General features: G+C 41.8%; 1 protein-coding gene across 1 annotated transcript; it reads right to left on the bottom strand.

The window, feature by feature from the left end:
• Positions 1-263: 263 nt before the first annotated feature.
• On the bottom strand, positions 264-1,354 carry LOC141074323 (olfactory receptor 2A12-like). Its single transcript, XM_073561952.1, has one exon. It carries the CDS (start codon positions 1,185-1,187, stop codon positions 264-266), a length of 924 nt encoding a protein of 307 aa, XP_073418053.1. The 5' UTR covers positions 1,188-1,354.
• Between the last annotated feature and the right edge of the window lie 17,361 nt (positions 1,355-18,715).

The following is an 18,715-nucleotide window of genomic DNA, read 5'->3' as shown; positions in this document are numbered from 1 at the left end:
CCCAGCGTCTTTCTGATCCTCTTCTGCACTGTGTGGCACCATTTCTCTCTACCCTGATCACACGGAGTCTTATAGGTTGCAATCAGTTTCATACAGAAGACGCTTTGCGAGATGGTCAGTCAAAACTGCAGTGACAAGGAACAAAAGAGAATCGGAACAGGGCTGAGAATGGAAGAATGTGTCGATCAGTACGTATAATAAATGAATACATGACTGAAGACAAAAGCAATTATGCCTAAATAGTTAGATAAATAAAACAAAATTCATTTCAAAGTCAAAAACATCTTTACGATGGCTCCTTTCACGTCTCTGTTGTTCAGACTGTAAATGAAAGGATTTAACATTGGAGATAAAATGACATAAACTATTGAGACATATTTCTCCTGGTCTGAAGAAGCATCTGTGGACGGACCCAAGTAAGTGACCATTCCGGAGCCAAAGTACAAAGCCACCACCACGATGTGAGAGCTGCATGTCGAAAAAGCCTTAGAACGTCCTCCAGAGCTGATCTTCATTACAGAAGATATGATACACATATAGGACACTAGAATAATAATGAAGGGGAAGAGAAGAGAGATGAAACCGGAAAAGAATATATAAATGCTATTATCATGAATATCGGTACACGCCAGCTTTAATACAGACAGGGCCTCACACAAGAAATGGTTGACCTTGTTTGGGTAACACAATGTGACCGGCATTGCTATCGATGGAAGAAAGACCATAAGGAAGCTAAATATCCACACAAAAGCTGTGAGATGATAGCAAACGCTCCACCTCATGGCGATGGGATAATGGAGGGGCTGACAGATGGCCACATATCGATCGTAGGCCATAGTGGCCAGAAGTAAACACTCGTTGGCTCCTATCCATAGTAGGAGGAAAATTTGCAAACTACAAGCCATGAGAGAGATGGTTCTCTGGACAGAGAGGAGGTCCATCAGTAACTTGGGGACAGCACAGGAAATGTTACACAAATCAATGAAGGATAGGTTAGAGAGGAAGAAATACATCGGGACGTGTAGGTGAGGGTCGATGAGAATCGCACATATTATAAGGCTGTTTCCAAAAACTGCCACGACATAGATGATCAAGAAAAACAAAAACAGCAAAATGCTTATCTTCTTATTATCGGTAAAGCCAAGAAGAATTAGCTCAGTGTCAATAGTCAGATTTGTCATAGCCATCAAATTATATGTTTAAGCCATGACTTAGGAGAGGAAAATAGGAAAATAGGTAAGTGTAAGGAAATCACAGAATAGTCACTCCCGCGACATCTTCAACTTTCATAAGGGTGATCATGCGATTAATAATATTGCCTTGTTAGGGAGAGGTTTTTTTTAGTTTCTTTTGATTATTTGCATTTGGGCCTTTAATAATAAATCCAGTAAAAACATTTCCCAAAACGAAAAGAAAAAGTACAAATAAATCACATGATCGTTTGTCGATCATTCACCTCCACACAATGAGTTTCACCATCTTGACTTCCTCAGAAGTTAAAAAGATGTTTTGCAAAAAATTGAGGATGAGGCCATACAAGATGAACAGGAGAGTTTGGGTCGATTTGCTTAATATCCATTAAATTCATTTTTCAAATTGGAAAAATTAGAAAGAAAACGAGAAAGTAAATTCGAAGGTGAAGTCCATATAGAATAACAGATTTTACAAAATTTGATTTCACAAAAGTTGTTAGGCAGCTACAGAAGATCATGATCTCTTATAAATCAATTTGAAAATAAACACTTTACAAGAGACGGCGGTGAATCATGTTAGGTCCTCGCAGCATTTCTGCTCCTGGGTTTGTTCCTAACTACATACGTTTTGTGGACGAGCATGGAGATATTCATAGGATTTTCTACAAGTTTCAATTTGTCAAATTTTCTTCCCGCTGTCATGATGATGATTATGGATCTCTGATGAGAGATTTATTAAAAAATAAGCAAGAGACTTGAAAAACTGCTCATTAGCCATGTAGCAAAAATCTAATATATAAAGCTGAATGTGTGTGTGTATGTTTGTATGTATGTATGTATGTCCGGTATTGGCATCTGCACCGTCACAGCTACAGCCACAAAATTTTGCACAGTCGCACGTCTGGACCCCGAGAGCGTCCTAAGCTATGTTGTGAGGTGAAATTTTAACTCCCCGTGTCCCAATTCACCAAACAATTTTGCCTATTATTATTATCATTTGTATGGTGTTATCGTCCTTCTGTAAAGCTGGAAAAAACACAATTTATTACAGTGCCAACACAGACCACCCTCTGACACAGACTGCAGGGGGAGCCCAGTATCACACAGGATAGGATATTCAACAGATCACTAGCAAAATTCACATAATTGGCTGTTCCCACTCTCCTTGGTCTGTATATAGGAATTTCAGAAAACACACAGATAATATAGAAAATGTGCACCCAAAGTGAAAAATATTTAAATAAATTAGTCAAATTGTAAAAATAAATAAAATAAAATATATGTAAAAAAAAGAATGTAAACAAAAGCCTCCAAACAAATTCATTCCTCTCTGAGCCAACAGACATTATGGACTAAATGAAGATTTTTTTTTCAATGTTGCCCAGGCTTTGAAGGATTATATTCAAAATATCAAGTTAATCTCCATAAGGCCTCATTCAGATGTCTATTGTTGACATACATGTTCTATTAGTGTTTCTCACAGAATTAAGATGTTTCCCTTATAATTTATGGATTATATTCTATTTTTGATAACCAGCACTGGTAAAACTGACAGCTGCGGGCTGCAATCCTCAGCTGTCAACAGTATCATGGCTGGTTGTCAAGTATAGAGGGGTGCCACGAATTTTTGTTAAATTACTCTCCTGTCAGTGTGTTCCAGCTGGTGGAGATGGTGATCGCATCACTGATGTGACCGCTATCAAAACCATCCGGATCAGATTATTTTAAAAAATACACAGCCAGAATAAATCCTTTATTTGAAATAAAGACACAGACACCTTTGTCTGAAATAAAAATTACTCACCTGTCCGATGTAAAGATAATCCATACTGTCCCTCAACGATTAGGATGATTTGGATAGCGGTCACATCAGTGATGCAATTGTTATCCCTGCCAGCTGGAACACACTGACATGAGAGGTACCATAATTGAGGTCACCGGAGTTCATTGGGACAGCTCAGCGATAAGGCTCCTGTCAGTGTGTTCCGGCTGACAAGGAGAGCGGTCACTGATGTGATTGCTCTCTAAATCATCCGTATGGTCATGCGACTGTATGGATTACCTTCACATCGGACATGTGAAGGTCATGGTTGTTTATTATTTTCTGTTTTTTACAGGTGACATGGGCTTTAATGGATTAGGCATAAGGTGAGTATAACTGTGCTTTAATTTTATTTGAAATAAAGGAGTCCATGTCATTATTTCAATTTTAGTATTTTCTTCTAGTTGTGTCTTTTTTACTTTTTTATTGTGCTAGGAATGGGGGATTCTCCTATCCATTACTAACCGGGGGCTGGATGTCAGCGGCCATTAAACAGCTGACATCAACCCCATAACCATTATACCACTTGCCACCACACCAGCGCAAGTGGGAAGAGCTAGGCAAAGTACTAGAATTGATAATAATAAATGTGCCTTTTCTGGGGCGACAGCGGACTATTATTTTTAGGCTCTGTCAGATTTGCCATGCTGGTCTTCAAAAATAGAAGAGTCCCCACTTCATTTTTTTTATTATTTATTTATTTATTTATAGCACAGATGCCAGCTGATGAATAGTCCCACCAGTAGCGCCTGCTTGGCTTTTTATCAGCAACAGCAGACTTAGAGCAGTACTCTCTCATCAGCCGATACTGTAACCATCAGTAACAGAAAGCGGAGAAGAGGACTGTCTGAGGAATTAAGAACCAACATTACTGAAAACAATTAGCAATTTCAAGGTTACAAGTCCATCTCCAAAGATCTTGATGTTCATTTATCAATGGTGGCCAACATAATCAAGAGTTTACAACCCATGGCACTCTATTTAATCTCCGTGGACATGGATTGCAGAGAAAAATTGATGAAAGGTTGCAACACAGGATAATCAGAATGGTGGATAAGCAGCCCCAATCATTTTCCAAATAAATTCAAGCTGTCCTGCCAGCTCAGGGTGCATCAGTGTCAGTGCAAATTATCGCTTAAAAATTGAATGAAATGAAAAGCTATGGCAAGAGACCCATTAGGACCCACTGCTGACACAGATACATAAAATAAGCTAGACTGCAGATTGACAAAAAGCATGTAAGCCAAAATCCTTCTGGGAAAACGTCTTGTGGACAGATGAGGCAAAATAGAGCTTTTTGGTAAAGCACATCAGTAGTAAAGAAAAGAGAACACAGTAAAAAAGAAAAGAACACAGTACTTACACTCAAATATGGTGGAGATTCAAAGATGTATTGAGGTTGTATGGCTGCCTCTGGCAATGGGAGCCATGACTGTGTGCAAGGTATCATGTAGTCTGCAGATTACTAAAGAATTTTGGGTTGCAATGTAGTGCCTGATGTCAGAGAGCTGGGATCGCTTTCTTGGTCAGGGTTCCAACACTTTCGGCTATGACTCTATTTACACAATATACCGTATATACTCGTGTATAAGTCGTGTTTTTCAACACATTTTTTATGCTGCAAACGCCCTCCTCGGCTTATACACGAGTCATTGTCCAGAAAGCTGGCAGGGGAGAGGGAGTGGCGGAGCAGCAGCAGGAGCCGATGGCTGTGGCTAAAGACTGTGCCGCTGCTAACCAGAGCGCACTGTGACAGCTGCAGCTACCGGCTTCCAGAAAACATCATACTCACCCTCTTCCGCGCTGTCGCTGCATCTCCATTGGTCCTGGTGCCGGCAGCTCTTCCTGTGCTGAGTGATCACATGGCACCGCTCATTAAGGTAATGAATATGCACGGGTCTCCACTTCCAAAGGTGTGGAGCGTATATTCATTACTTTAATGAGCGGTGCCATGTGATCTCTCAGCAGGAAGAGCTGCTCGAAGCCGGCACCCATGAGATGCTGTGAGGGCAAGCTGGAGGTGGGTGAGTAGGATGTTTTTTTTTTTTAAATAGAAAGCATGCATACCAGGATAGGAGGGGGGGAGCCATGCATACAACGACAGGACCAGGGGGCCATGCATACAACAGCAAGATGGGGGAAGCCCATGCATACAACTAAGGGATGGTGGGGTGGAGCCACGCATACAAGGACAGCGACGGGGGAGTCACACATACCAGGACAGGATAGGGGAGCCATGCATAGCAGGTCAGCGACGGGGGAGCCACGCATACCAGGAGAGGATGGGGGAGCCATGCATACCAGGGCAGGACGGGGGAGCCAAGCATAGCAGGACAGCAACGCACACCAGGACAGGGATGAGGGTGGAATGCATACCCGGCTTATACTCAAGTCAATAAGCTTACCCAGTTTTCCGTGGCAAAATTAGGTGCCTTGGCTTATACTTGGGTCGGCTTATACTCGAGTACATATGGTATATATACACACAAGTGCTTTTCACTAATTTAGAATATCATCAAAAAGTGAATTTATTTCAGTTTTTCAATACAAAAAGTGAACCTAATATATTATATAGAGTCATTACAAACAGAGTGATCTATATCACGTGTTTATTTCAGTTAATGTTGATGATTATGGCTTACAGCCAATGAAAACCCAAAAATCATTATCTCAGTAAATTAGAATACTTAACAAAAAAGCACCTGCAAAGGCTTCCTAAGGGTATAAAAAGATCCCTTAGTCAGTTTCAGTAGACTCCGCAATCATGGGGAAGACTACTGACCTAACAGATGTCCAGAAGGCAGTCACTGACACAATCCACAAGGATGGGAAGTCACAAAATGTTATTGATAAAGAAGCTGGCTGCTCACAGAGTGCTGTATGCAAGCATATTAATGGAAAGCTAAGTAGAAGGAAAAAATGTAGTAGAAAAAGGTGCACAAGCAACCAGGACAATCGCGGCAGCCTTGAAAAGATTGTTAAGAAAAGGCCATTCAAAAATTTAGGGGACATTCAAAAGGAGTGGACTGCTGCTGAAGTCATGGCTTCAAGAGCCACCACACACAAACGTATCCAGGACATGGGCTACAAGTGTCACATTCCTTGTGTCACCCACTCATCACCAATAGACAACGCCAGAAGCGTCTTACCTGGGCCAAGGAGAAAAAGAACTGGACTGTGGTTCAGTGGTCCAAGGTGTTGTTTTCAGATGAAAGTCAATTTTGCATTTCATTTGGAAGTTAAGGTCCTTGAGTCTGGAGGAAGAGTGGAGAGGCCACAATCCAAGCTGCTGGAGGTCTAGTGTGAAGTCTCCACAATCAGTGATGGTTTGGGGAGCCATGTCATCTGCTGGTGTAGGTCCACTGTGTTTTATCAAGACCAAAGTCAGTGCAGCCATCTACCAGGATATTTTAGAGCACTTCATGCTTCCCTCTGCCGACAAGCTTTTTGGAGATGGAAATGTCATTCTCCAGCAGGACTTGGCCCCTATCCACACTGCCAAAAGCACCAATACCTGGTGTACACACAACAGTATCACTGTGCTTGATTGGCAGCAAACTCGCCTGACCTTAACTCAGTGGGGTATTGTCAAGAGGAAGATGAGAGAGACCAGACCCAACAATTCAGACAAGCCAAAGGCTGCTATCAAAGCAACCTGGGCTTCCATAACATCTCAGCAGTGCCACAGGCTGATCGCCTCCATGCTACGCCGCATTGATGCAGTAATTGATGCCAAAGGAGCCCCGACCAAGTATTGAGGACATTTACTGAGCATACATTTCAGTAGGCCAACATTTCGGATTTTAAAATATTTTTCAAGCTGGTGTTATAAGGTATTCTAATTTACTTAGATAATGACTTTTGGGCTTTCATTGGCTGTAAGCCATAATCATCAACATTACCAGAAATGAACACGTGAAAAAGATCACTCTGTGTGTAATGACTCTATATAATATAAGGTTCACTTTTTGTATGGAAGAACCAAAATAAATTCACTTTTTGATGATATTCTAATTTAGTGAGATGCACCTGTATATACATATATTGCATAGCTTTACCATGTCATACTCATACACACGTTCAGCCTTGGTTTTAGAATTTTTGCTTAGTAGCAAAATTTGGACAGAGGTGAACTAAACTGCTCTCCTTTTTTGTAGTGTAAGAAAAATATATAAAAAAGTTATTGAGAAGAATATATAATAAACTATTAATACGGTGCTATTACTGATGGATATATCACAGATCAGCCAATTCACAGTTACACTGACTATGCAGGTTCAGCACTTCCCTATCTCATTTGCTTCATTATTATTCACACACTGAAACTATCACTCTCTTTTCCAATCTGCATCAGCACTGCAATATTACACCACAACCAGATTAGAACTTTTTTTTGTCCCTAGGTTTAATGAGCTGTGCTCTCTGTTCTCCTATCCCTACTTTGTAAAAGCATAAAATGCAGCACCTTGGCCCCATCTTTTATTATACTGCCTGTGATAGAGCCCCGATTGGCTGCATCTGACATCAACAGCCCGCTCTACGAGTTCTCAGTAGTGTGTGAAATGGTGTTGGCATTTCTTTTTGGCCAATTTTTGCAAATCAAATCACAAAGCTTTTAAATTTGCAAAGGTCAAATGTCAGGAAATTCGAATTAAAATCGATTTGCAGCCGATCTATCCGCACATCTCTATAAATTACTTAAAAAAAAAGTTTTCCTCATGTTTCTGAACATTTTTTTTTACAAATCAGACCTACAAAATAATTTATAATTTTACATAAGGAGTGAAACAAAAAGTGACCTTTAAAACATATCATTCAATGACATTACTGGAAATCTACAGATGTAGACATTATATGAGCCACAATTCACCATTGGGATTTTTTTTTCTTTTTTATTAAGAACATTTTAAAAATAATGTCATCAAAATTAAATTTGTTAAAATAATGAAGCAATTATCTTGGAAAAAAAATTAGAATATGAGGCAGATCAGTAATAAGAGTAAAACTGTTGACATCTTGTGCTGCCGCATTTTCTATGATAGAACATCAATTTAATAGAAGATGTAAAGTAATACCATCAGGATGTCTGCTTGCAGAGCTCCTAAATCTCCTCTGCTGCCGGTAATTTTCAGGACTATTTATAGATTCATCATTTATCAGCTCTGGAGAATACCATAATAGTTTTTGTCAAAGAAGACTAATAATTATCAACATTGGGAGAGTAATTTATCTACCAAACAGATTTCTTTAATTTAATCATTTCATATGTGTTTTGGAAAATTTGGATGCACGGCACGTAGATCACATCGGTAAAAATATATGAAAATACTAATATACAAATTATTATTATTAGTTTATTTAACATCTTCTGCTCGATTTTGAGTCATGTTGACTCGATGGATGAACGCTCTGTAGGAAGATCGGTTTTGTACAAGCCTAGATAGGTTCAAAAGGGTCCTTTACACCTTTATCTTGATAGCATCAAGCCATCGGGTTGCTGGTCTTCCTCTTCGCCTTGTTTCTTCTATTCTTCCAAGCATGATGTCCTTCTACGGTGATTGCTCTGTTCGTATGATGTGTCCAAATTGGGCAAGTCATAGCTTGGTGATCGTTACTTTAAGAAGATGGCCAGGACAGGGGGTACCTCTCTTGCGCTGGTTCCAGAACTTTTGTGGCTGTCACCCTTGTTGCCTGGGGGGATGCTTTCCGACCCGGACCGAACTTTGCAACAGGGGGTGTGTCTTTAATAAAAGTGGCTGTGCGCAGGAAGGGAAGAGAAGACATGGCGGGAAGATAGCGCACGCAGCAGGGGAAGCTTGGTGCTCAGTCCTCCGAGCAACATGACAGCGCAGGCCAGCGCTATAGATCCCCGACTGTCAAGTACAGTGACAGTGAGCAGAGATCTGCTGTGTGTCCGCTGGCTCCTGCATCTGAAAGTGCCAGATGCTCCAGGCCGGTTTTTGCTGCGCGCGTGCTGACTGAGACAGACCAGGTAACTTGCATAGAACTGTGTCCTACCTCACCCGCAGTTTACTGCCAAGCTGAATTACGCTCGGTCAGTGTCACAGACTACTCTTCACTCCGCACAACGAATCCAGACCCAGGACCCCGCACAAGACAGCGAGGACTCGTCGCCACCATTAAGAACCGGATCTTCAACTTCTTCAGGACAACACCGGGATCATCACGGTTGTCTGATTGGACCACGGGGAAGGTCCCGGAAGGACGCTACTATAAAAGAGTCGCATGGTCGCACGGCCGGGCGCTAGTATAGACTCAGTATGTTATTAGTATGTGTGATGATGGACGCATGAATCTGGTGAATGACTCATTATACAACCCCCTCCTTTGATACGCATGAGTTAGGGTATTTGAGTCAGCGCCAACAGGTGGCTATGCTTCCGCCACCGTGCTCCTAGCACTATCACACTAGCGTCCGGTGGTGTCATCCTGTATAAGGCACTACCATACCATGTGTTGTAGCTGTTTTCGTTCTGACCCAAAGTCAGGCAGGCCAGATCACCAGTGAGGCCAAATAAGGAGGTTACGCCCTTAATTGACAAGCATGCTTGGAGACAAAAGAGACTGCACACAGGTTGTGGGCAAATCACTTTATCTGACATAATGAAACACAAGGCAATATTTAATACCATTTACAACAAATGTACCTATGTAGCTCAAGTAGCCCCCACCGTAACCCAGGGTCATACCTTGTCTACAATGTACCCAGAACATGTTGTGGCTGAATATTTAGAACATATATGATAAGAAGCATAGTTTCCTTGAAGAGGAGACTGACAGACTGCTGCGTCATGAGAATAAATTCTAGCAGTTAAAGGCGAAAGGCAATTAAATGCAAACCATCAATCCTTCTATATCAATTTCCCCCTTTTGTAAATGGTATAACCTTTGCCACAGGGCCAGTTGATGTCCGTAAAGGAGCTACTGTCTCATGGGTCCAGTACCCATAAGGGGGCTTCCTACCTGCTTCGCCCATCCACCCTCAATGTGTTAGGGTTACTGATCTCACTAAATATAAAATATGAGAAAGTGCGATCGCAACCCAGGGTCCACCATGCAGAGGTGGTATGTTGCTGCTAGGTAATGGCAGAACTAAAAGGTGGCTAAACGCTTGCTCACACATGGTTTAACTTCACCCAGTGTGAATAGAGGTGAACTCTTTTGCTCCACAGTGCCGCTGAAACAAACGCCGGAGCCTGTTGAACTCACAGAGCTCAGCTGAGTGAGCACTAATTATGGGTCACAGAACCCTGTCCTAGAAACACCGGACTAGAGCTCCTCTAGACCATCAGCATTCGGTGCCGCAGTTGCGGTGCCAGCAAAAGGTAAAAGTATATATATTCGCACCAAGTGCACACAGTGCCGCTTCGTCGGATGCCACTAACCACCCAGGACGGGGAGGAAAGCGCTAGGAGTGCGCACAGCGGTCACGGCTACCTGGTGCGGTACGACAGTGCCCATAGCAGGGAGGCACAGTCGGACGCTAGTGTGCGTAGAGTACTGGGAGCACGGTGGCTTGAGCATAGCCACCCATTGACGCTGACTCTCACTCTGAATCCCTAACCAACATGCGTAACAAAGGGAGGGGAGTCTTATTGAGTCAGTCATCAGATACATGCATTCATCATCATACACACCAATAAGCGTAAGAGTCTATACTAGCGCATGGCCGAGTGTCCATGTGACTCTTTTATAGTGGTGTCCTTCCGGGACCTTCCCAGTGATGGACCAATCCGAGCAGGAGCGGGAACTGCGCATGTGACCTCCGACCTCCAATGAGAGGTCGTCCCACGGGCATGCTCAGTACCCAAAAGATAGGACTTAGTCCCAGAAGCATCTACTTGCTGCTTACTCAGGCATGGAGTTATAGCAGACCCAGAAGGAGCAACCAGATGCCTAGCATCAGCCTGGTCAAGACACCTGGAGTGACGACCCTGCTGAGCAGGAATCTCTGTGGCTGCAGAGGAACGGGAGACCACAGAGAGCATGGCTCAAGATTCCCCCTGTGCAGTGGGGAAAACTCGACACCTAACACAATGTGGACTCTCACTTTCTCCGTCAGCAATTGCTATCTGGGGTCTATGATACACTACGGAAGGTTTAGCCTTAAATTTTTTCAGTACATACATTATTCAATAGCGTAGCAAATACATGTATTAGCGCTTGTATAGCTACATAAAACAACAACCAAAATTTGCATACAAGTCTGTACAATGCCAAAAATCCATCCTGCTAGACCATTAAACCAATTTGCTGGATTTAAAAAAAAGAGAATGTGTTACCCCACCAGGAGTTGCTGTTTGCACTGTGCTGCTTTAACCATTGGTCTCTAAGTTCACCTATTTTGTCTATACTGGCCCTGATCTGGTGATTTCCAGCAGGGTCGATATAGTTGCAACAGGTGGGACCAATTATTTGACACATTCCTCCTTCTTTTTCTGTCAGGTAATCTAGTACTATAGTATGTTGGTTAGTAACTATGATTAATTGTTTCTGTATTGTATTAGTTTCATTAAGAGCTTCAAGAATCTGGAAAATCTGATCGTCCAGGTAGTCGGTAGCTTCCACTAATTTATCCCACATTTGTGTTATGAAGGGGTATATTAGCATACTACTGAATATTTTGTTTGTTATTTCCATTTCTACTAGACACAGCCTACCATTTGGCCGGGGCTTATTGTCTTCAGTCTTTAATGCAAGGTGTGAATTAGGACTAGAGTTGTGATGTAAGAAGTGAAGTATTTTTCATTGTACTATACCGCTATTTCTCTGCCGTATCAAAGGATCATGAATTGTGGTATGTGTTAAAGGAGCCCAGTGACACTCTTTGGCCCTGGGCCCATGAAAATCTGGAGCCAGCACTACACCCCCCCACAACTTTAGCCAAATAACCCCCAGTTTTCAGTGCCTAACTATTATTATAAAGTAAATTAAGGTTGACAAGCTTAAGGAATAAGAATTGATGTTTTTGGCATTAAAATGGCCACTGTAGGTTTGCTTCCTGTCCTCCACTCACTGCCGACTTTTCTTCCCCATTGACTTACATTGGGTTTCGTGTTTCAGTCAGACTTCAACTTTTCACAATAATCGGCCGATTTTGTTCGACCCGACTTTTGCGAAAGTCGGGTTTTGTGAAACCCGACTCGACCCGAAGAAAGGCAAAGTCACTCAACTCTAATTAGGACTGCTTCTGTGTCTATACTACTATGAGGAACTATGAAAGTGGCTGGTGTTAGTTTGGCAAGAGTGCAGACCCCTCTTATGTCCGGGCTCACCCACCTGTAGGCACGATGTCCACACACTAAGAATACTCCTTCTGGGAGAACACAAACGTGACCAGGGGTCTGTATACTTTGGTATAAACTCAAAAGTCCCGACTTAGACTTATGGGCACACCAAGTATTATTCACTTGTTTTCCACTTATACCAGATGTACATTTACCCCTTTCTTTCCGTATTATTTTACCCGTAGATGCTTTACAGCCTTCAACACCATCCTGGTACAGCGTCTCATTAACCTGGGTTTGATCATGAGTGTATATGCGGAAGCAATTATTGTCCTCACCACAGGTATCTGCTCCAGTGTGTTGAAGACTGAACCACAGTCCATCATTGGGAATAGGGTCTGAGTGAGGGATTTCAGTCCTCCTCCTGGCGACCATATTTCTGATGTCTGAATCATATTCCCGCCACCACATTTGTACCTTAGGCCGCGTTATATTAAACTAAAACCAGGGATTAGCAGCCCATCCGATTATAGCCTATGAGGTAGATACAGTGCCTTGCGAAAGTATTCAGCCCCCTGGAACTTTCAACCTTTTCCCACATATCACGCTTCAAACATAAAGATACCAAGTGTAAAATTTTGGTGACGAATCAACAACAAGTGGGACAATTGTGAAGTTGAACGAAATTTATTGGTTAATTTAAATTTTTGTGGAAATTCAAAAACTGAAAAGTGGGGCGTGCAATATTATTCGGCTCCTTTAACTTATTACTTTGTTGCGCCACCTTTTGCTTCGATTACAGCTGCAGTCGCTTGGGGTATGTCTCTATCAGTTTTGGACATCGAGAGACTGAAATTCTCGCCCATTCTTCCTTGGCAAACAGCTCCAGCTCAGTGAGGATTGATGGAGATCGTTTGAGAACAGCAGTTTTCAGCTCTTTCCACAGATTCTCGATTGGATTCAGGTCTGGACTGTGACTTGGCCATTCTAACACCTGGATACGTTTATTTGTGAACCATTACATTGTAGATTTTGCTTTATGTTTGGGATCATTGTCTTGTTGGAAAACAAATGTCCGTCCCAGTCTCAGGTCTTTTGCAGACTCCAACAGGTTTTCTTCAAGAATGGTCCTGTATTTGGCTCCATCCATCTTCCCATCAATTTTAACCATCTTCCCTGTCCCTGCTGAAGAAAAGCAGGCCCAAACCATGATGCTGATACCACCATGTTTGACAGTGGGGATGGTGTGTTCAGGGTGATGAGCTGTGTTGCCTTTATGCCAAACATCATTTGGCATGTTTGCCAAAAAGTTTGATTTTGGTTTCATCTGACCAGAGCACCTTCTTCCAAATGTTTGGTGTGTCTCCCAGGTGGCTTGTTGCAAACTTTAAAAGACACTTTTTATGGATATCTTTGAGAAATGGTTTTCTTCTTGCCTCTCTTCCGCAAAGGCCAGATTTGTGCAGTGAACGACTGATTGTTGTCCTATGGACAGACTGTCCCACCTCAGCTGTAGATCTCTGCAGTTCATCCAGAGTGATCATGGGCCTCTTGGCTGCATCTCTGATCAGTCTTCTCCTTGTTTGAGATGAAAGTTTAGAGGGACGGCCGGGTCTTGGTAGATTTGCAGTGGTATGATACTCCTTCCATTTCAATATGATCACTTGCACAGTGCTCCTTGGGAAGTTTAAAGTTTTGGAAATCATTTTGTATCCAAATCCGGCTTTAAACTTCTCCACAACAGTATCACGGACCTGCCTGTTGTGTTCCTTGGTCTTCATGATGCTCTCTGTGCTTCAAACAGAACCCTGAGACTATCACAGAGCAGGGGCATTTATACAGAGACTGGATTACACACAGGTGGATTATATTTATCATCATTAGTCATTTAGGACAACATTGGATCATTCAGAGATCCACAATAAACTTCTGGAGTGAGTTTTCTGCACTGAAAGTAAAGGGGCCAAATAATATTGCACGCCCCACTTTTCAGTTTCAGAAAAATTTTAAATAACCAATACATTTCATTCAACTTCACAATTGTGTCCCACTTGTTGTTGATTCTTCACTAAAAATTTACATTTGGTATCTTTATGCATAAAGCATGATATGTGGGGAAAGGTTGAAAAGTTCCAGGTGGCCAAATACTTTCGCAAGGCACTGTATGTCACGGGGCACATCTTTTCCCCAAAACCTAGATTGAGTCCATGTCTCATTGTGTATGCGGTGTGGGGTTAATACCTTCCATGGCTCCGGAGGTAAGGCTAAGTACGGCATGGTCCTCGCAGATACAGATCCAACAGTCTACCAATTTCTGTCCTTCCATGTGTCTTACCGAATTTTCACTTTGAGAGGGGCAAGCCCCTTACTTACATCGCTCACTAATATACTAATTAGGCAAAAAGACTACTAGGTCTTTATTTCGGTAAAACAATTTATATTTTATTAATAATAAGATAACAGAGTGACTTAGGTAACACTTCGATATGTGTGTGTTATAGGCACATGAATAATAGCAGCACTAGTCTAACATTACATTGATCATTATCATCATCTATAAAATAGAGAAAAGTAAGCATCAATACGTTTACCGGATATTGGAGCATCACTTCTCCCTCGGGGGACTCGACGGGTAAGAAAGAAACATCCAGTTAACACAGCATCACAGAAGTTATGCATCCATAAAGCCTTCTGGAAACGTCCCTCCCTCCCAATGAAAGTCCCCTTTGTTTTATATTGTTTATAATCAGATATCAGTTCAACCATGCGCAGTACTTTCTGCAAGTAATGCTTATATAACACGTTCATGCTTGGCGCATTGTGGTTGTTTTTCACTGAAACCACCGTGTTCCTAACAGGTCATGTATCGGTCAAGTTCAGCTCTTCTCTACTTGTGCTGAATTAAATGCAAAAAGTGAACAACAAGACTCGTGATCACCTAATCTGGAATCTGGATACCTATCTTCTTCATGCACACACCATACATATCACATAGGTATCACAATCGGTCCTTGATCACGGGAATTATTCTTCACTTCTATAGGTCACCATCAGCACTTTTGGTTTCCTACAGAAGACTTTGTATGCCATGTAGCAATTCCATATGGATAGAATTATTACTACAAGGACAAGCACCAACACTGGGTGAATGATCCAATTTAACATCCTTTGAGCCGAAGGAGAATGACCCATGAAAATATCATACCAATGATGAGAAGTGGCATCAGCAATTGCCGATCCCATTTTAACAATTTTCCCTGCCACTATGGTGGTACTAGCAACATGATATTGTATTGTTTTATTTAACATTTGAATTATTCTACTCCCTTCTTCAGATGCCTCCATAATATTCCTGAGCCGGGTCATATTCAATTCCCAGTTGTTTACCTGCAACTGGGTCGGTTGCCACCGCATTGTTTTCTGCACCTCCCGGTCATGAGTGAGAAGGAAGGTTTGGCCCTCCCACTGTAAAGCGGAAACATTCTGTAAACACCCCACATAAGGAACTTTCATCCCAGGAATAATAGGACATCAGTTATTACACAAATTTCTTGTGAACCTATCTCCACCAACATCTTGTAGGATATTGGTAGAATGGTGAACTCACAAATATTCACAGTCTCTTGTAGCAAACATGGTTCATATACAGTAGAATGCAACCTACAAATTTTACCTTCTAATGTGTCTTCACATAAGCTTAAATCATGCGTGCGATTATTGTCATCAATGTATAAACCATTCATTTTAGGCATCCACAACCATTGATCCCCTGGGGGTCCCAATAATAGTGGTAAAACTACATATCTACACATTACTTGCTGGTTGGTTACATTATATATATTCAATATCCCTTGACATACTGTGTCATTGCAAACCAATTTGGGAGCTTCAATTTTAAACCATGAAACTCCAGGGATTGTGTTATTAAACATAGTCCTCCATACCCATTCATTTCCTGTCATAAGACGGAGTCTGCATTGTTGCCTTCTGCTGCATCTGATAAATAGCCTGCATTGTACACATAGTCCAATTAAGAATCGCACTAATATTTGATCCTTCCTTGAATATAAAAGAATTTGAAATATTCTGCATATCTAGTAAAAATGTATCTGCTTGCCAAGCTTGTGTCAGTGGGTGCCATATTGTAGGCATCCATTTACCTTGTAAAGTTAAAACCTCTTGTATTCCTGCACCTGCTTTACTCATGCGATTTGCTAGAGTTTCAATATCAAAAGAATTCAAAGTCCCAGTAACAGTTCCCACTCCCCCCAGCAACGTATCATACCATGCCCTTTTTTGTCTTATAGGGAACAGAACGTTAGACGGAAATATCACTATAGCTGTTACTACAGTCTTTTGTGATTGAGTTCCAGTCTTTACACAGGGCGAGGGGATCCTCTTCATATGTCCAGGTTCCGTTTTTGACGAATTCATATTAACAAACGTTATACTTTGTGCCCAAGTACCTCTATTTGTTATACTAGTAGCATTATGACAAAGTAAAGTCTGTAGGACACTAATATTGAATACTAATTCTGTTCCACTTCCAATGGTGGGGGTGCAGTTCTTATAGATCCGTGTTTGTTGAGTTGAAGACAAAGACTCAAAACCCCCACCGGCGTTACAACATGTTACATTCACCTTAGCGGTAATATTCGCAGTTCCGTGCATGTTGTGTAACATATATGCTACTTGAAATGAGGTGGTCCCACGGGGGCCTATCCGTACATATCCTTCCACTGTTACATTAGCTATGTTACAGTTCTGTCCTTCTGGGCAAATAAAATCCTCTTCTTTTCGTTCTTTTGTGCTTTTCTTCCACAACCACCTTATCCGACTGGTGTTTTGACTTTGGATTTGAGTACCCGGTGTTCATCCTTCAACTTTCACCAAACACTCGCTTCCAAGGATTCCAATAATTTCACATATTCCCAGAAATATCTGTTAGGGAAAAAAAAAACAAAGCATGATTTTATTCACGCAAATAACATTTTTTTTTCCCCTGGGGAACATATTCCCATTTCTCCACTCCTGGTCTCATGATTAGCAAAGTACGATCCTTGCCCACAGCAATGACTTCAGCCGCCGATGGCGGTCCTTGAGGACTCTGTACCCAAATTCTAGCTCCTACATTGGTCACATCTGATGACCCAAATGCTTTATCCCCCCGTAAGGAGAGTTCTAGTGGAGCTTGTCCTTCGATGGCTTGATCTAAACTAATAGGTATTACCAACATTTGAGCCATCTTTTGTCCTTTGGAAATAACTAGCGGCTCTTGTCCTAAATTGGAAATAATAACTTTGATTTCTCCTTGATAATCAGCATCAATTACTCCTCCCACCACTATGGCCCCTTTTAAAGCAAAACTAGACCGAGTTGCCAACTGACCATAATGTCCTTTCGGCATTTGACATCCTAATCCTGTTAGTATAGGAATGGTCTTACCTGGAGGTACAATAGTCACTTCTATTTCACTGAGATCCAATCCCGCAGACAGGGGAGTTGCTCTTTCAGGTATTTTAGCCTCTTGATTCATCTTCCACCAAGTAATTGTATGTACAATATGAGTTTCGTGTATGGTAAGATTGGGTGTCAGCATTCTCATCAATGGTGTCATGGAATCAGTAATTGGCCTATTGTTAATAATTTGTAAAGCCTCACTCAAATTGTCTCTCCACTGGCCATATCCTCCTTCCGCATTGTGTATCTTTTTCAGAGTAGACTTCAAGAGTCCATTCATCCTTTCCACCAACCCTGCAGCTTGGGGATAGTAGGGCATATGATATACCCATTGGACATTATGCTCATTAGCATAATCCTTTATCTGTTGACCAGTGAAGTGTGACCCATTGTCAGTCTGTATCTGCAGTGGAACACCATAGTATTGTGTAATAATCTCTAATGTACATAATGTGCTCCATTGTGTGGCAGCTTTGCAAGGGAATCCTATCATGAGTCCTGAGTAGGTGTCTACTGCTGTGCAGACATATTTACATCCCCTACTCTCAGTGAGTGGACCAATGAAATCCATCTGCCAAATTTGAGCTGGTAATTGTCCTCGAGCTATGTGTCCCATTACTGTGTGTGGAACTTCCCTTCTTTGTGAATGCCGGCATACTGGACACTGTGCAATGACTTGTTTTATTATGTCCATGGTTAGTGGAACACCTCTTTCTTGGGCTCACCTGTAAGTGGCTTTTTCTCCAAGGTGTCCACTCTTGTTGTGCGCCCAAACAGCTGTACCTTGCAGCCATTTGTCTTTTTCTTGATCAACCTCAGAAGTCTGTCTAATAGCGGCGGCTTTATCTGCTTCAGAATTAAACAGACGATCAAGTGAGTCAGCAGGCATATGTGCATCAACATGAAAAACAGTAGTAAGTGTGATTCGAACCATTTCTTCTATAAATTCCCACACCTCTTTTCCCCACACTTCCTTACCATGTATTAACCAA

Source organism: Dendrobates tinctorius, unplaced genomic scaffold, assembly GCF_039654945.1.
Source record: "Dendrobates tinctorius isolate UK_male_01 unplaced genomic scaffold, ASM3965494v1 ptg000332l, whole genome shotgun sequence".
NCBI lineage: Eukaryota > Metazoa > Chordata > Amphibia > Anura > Dendrobatidae > Dendrobates > Dendrobates tinctorius.
The sequence above is the reverse complement of the archived record's forward strand: the minus strand, read 5'-3'. Positions and strand labels throughout refer to the sequence as shown.

Bases quoted from the DNA above. Each gene is read 5' to 3' on its own strand.
- LOC141074323 (XM_073561952.1), bottom strand. From the start codon at position 1,187: ATGGCTATGACAAATCTGACTATTGACACTGAGCTAATTCTTCTTGGC.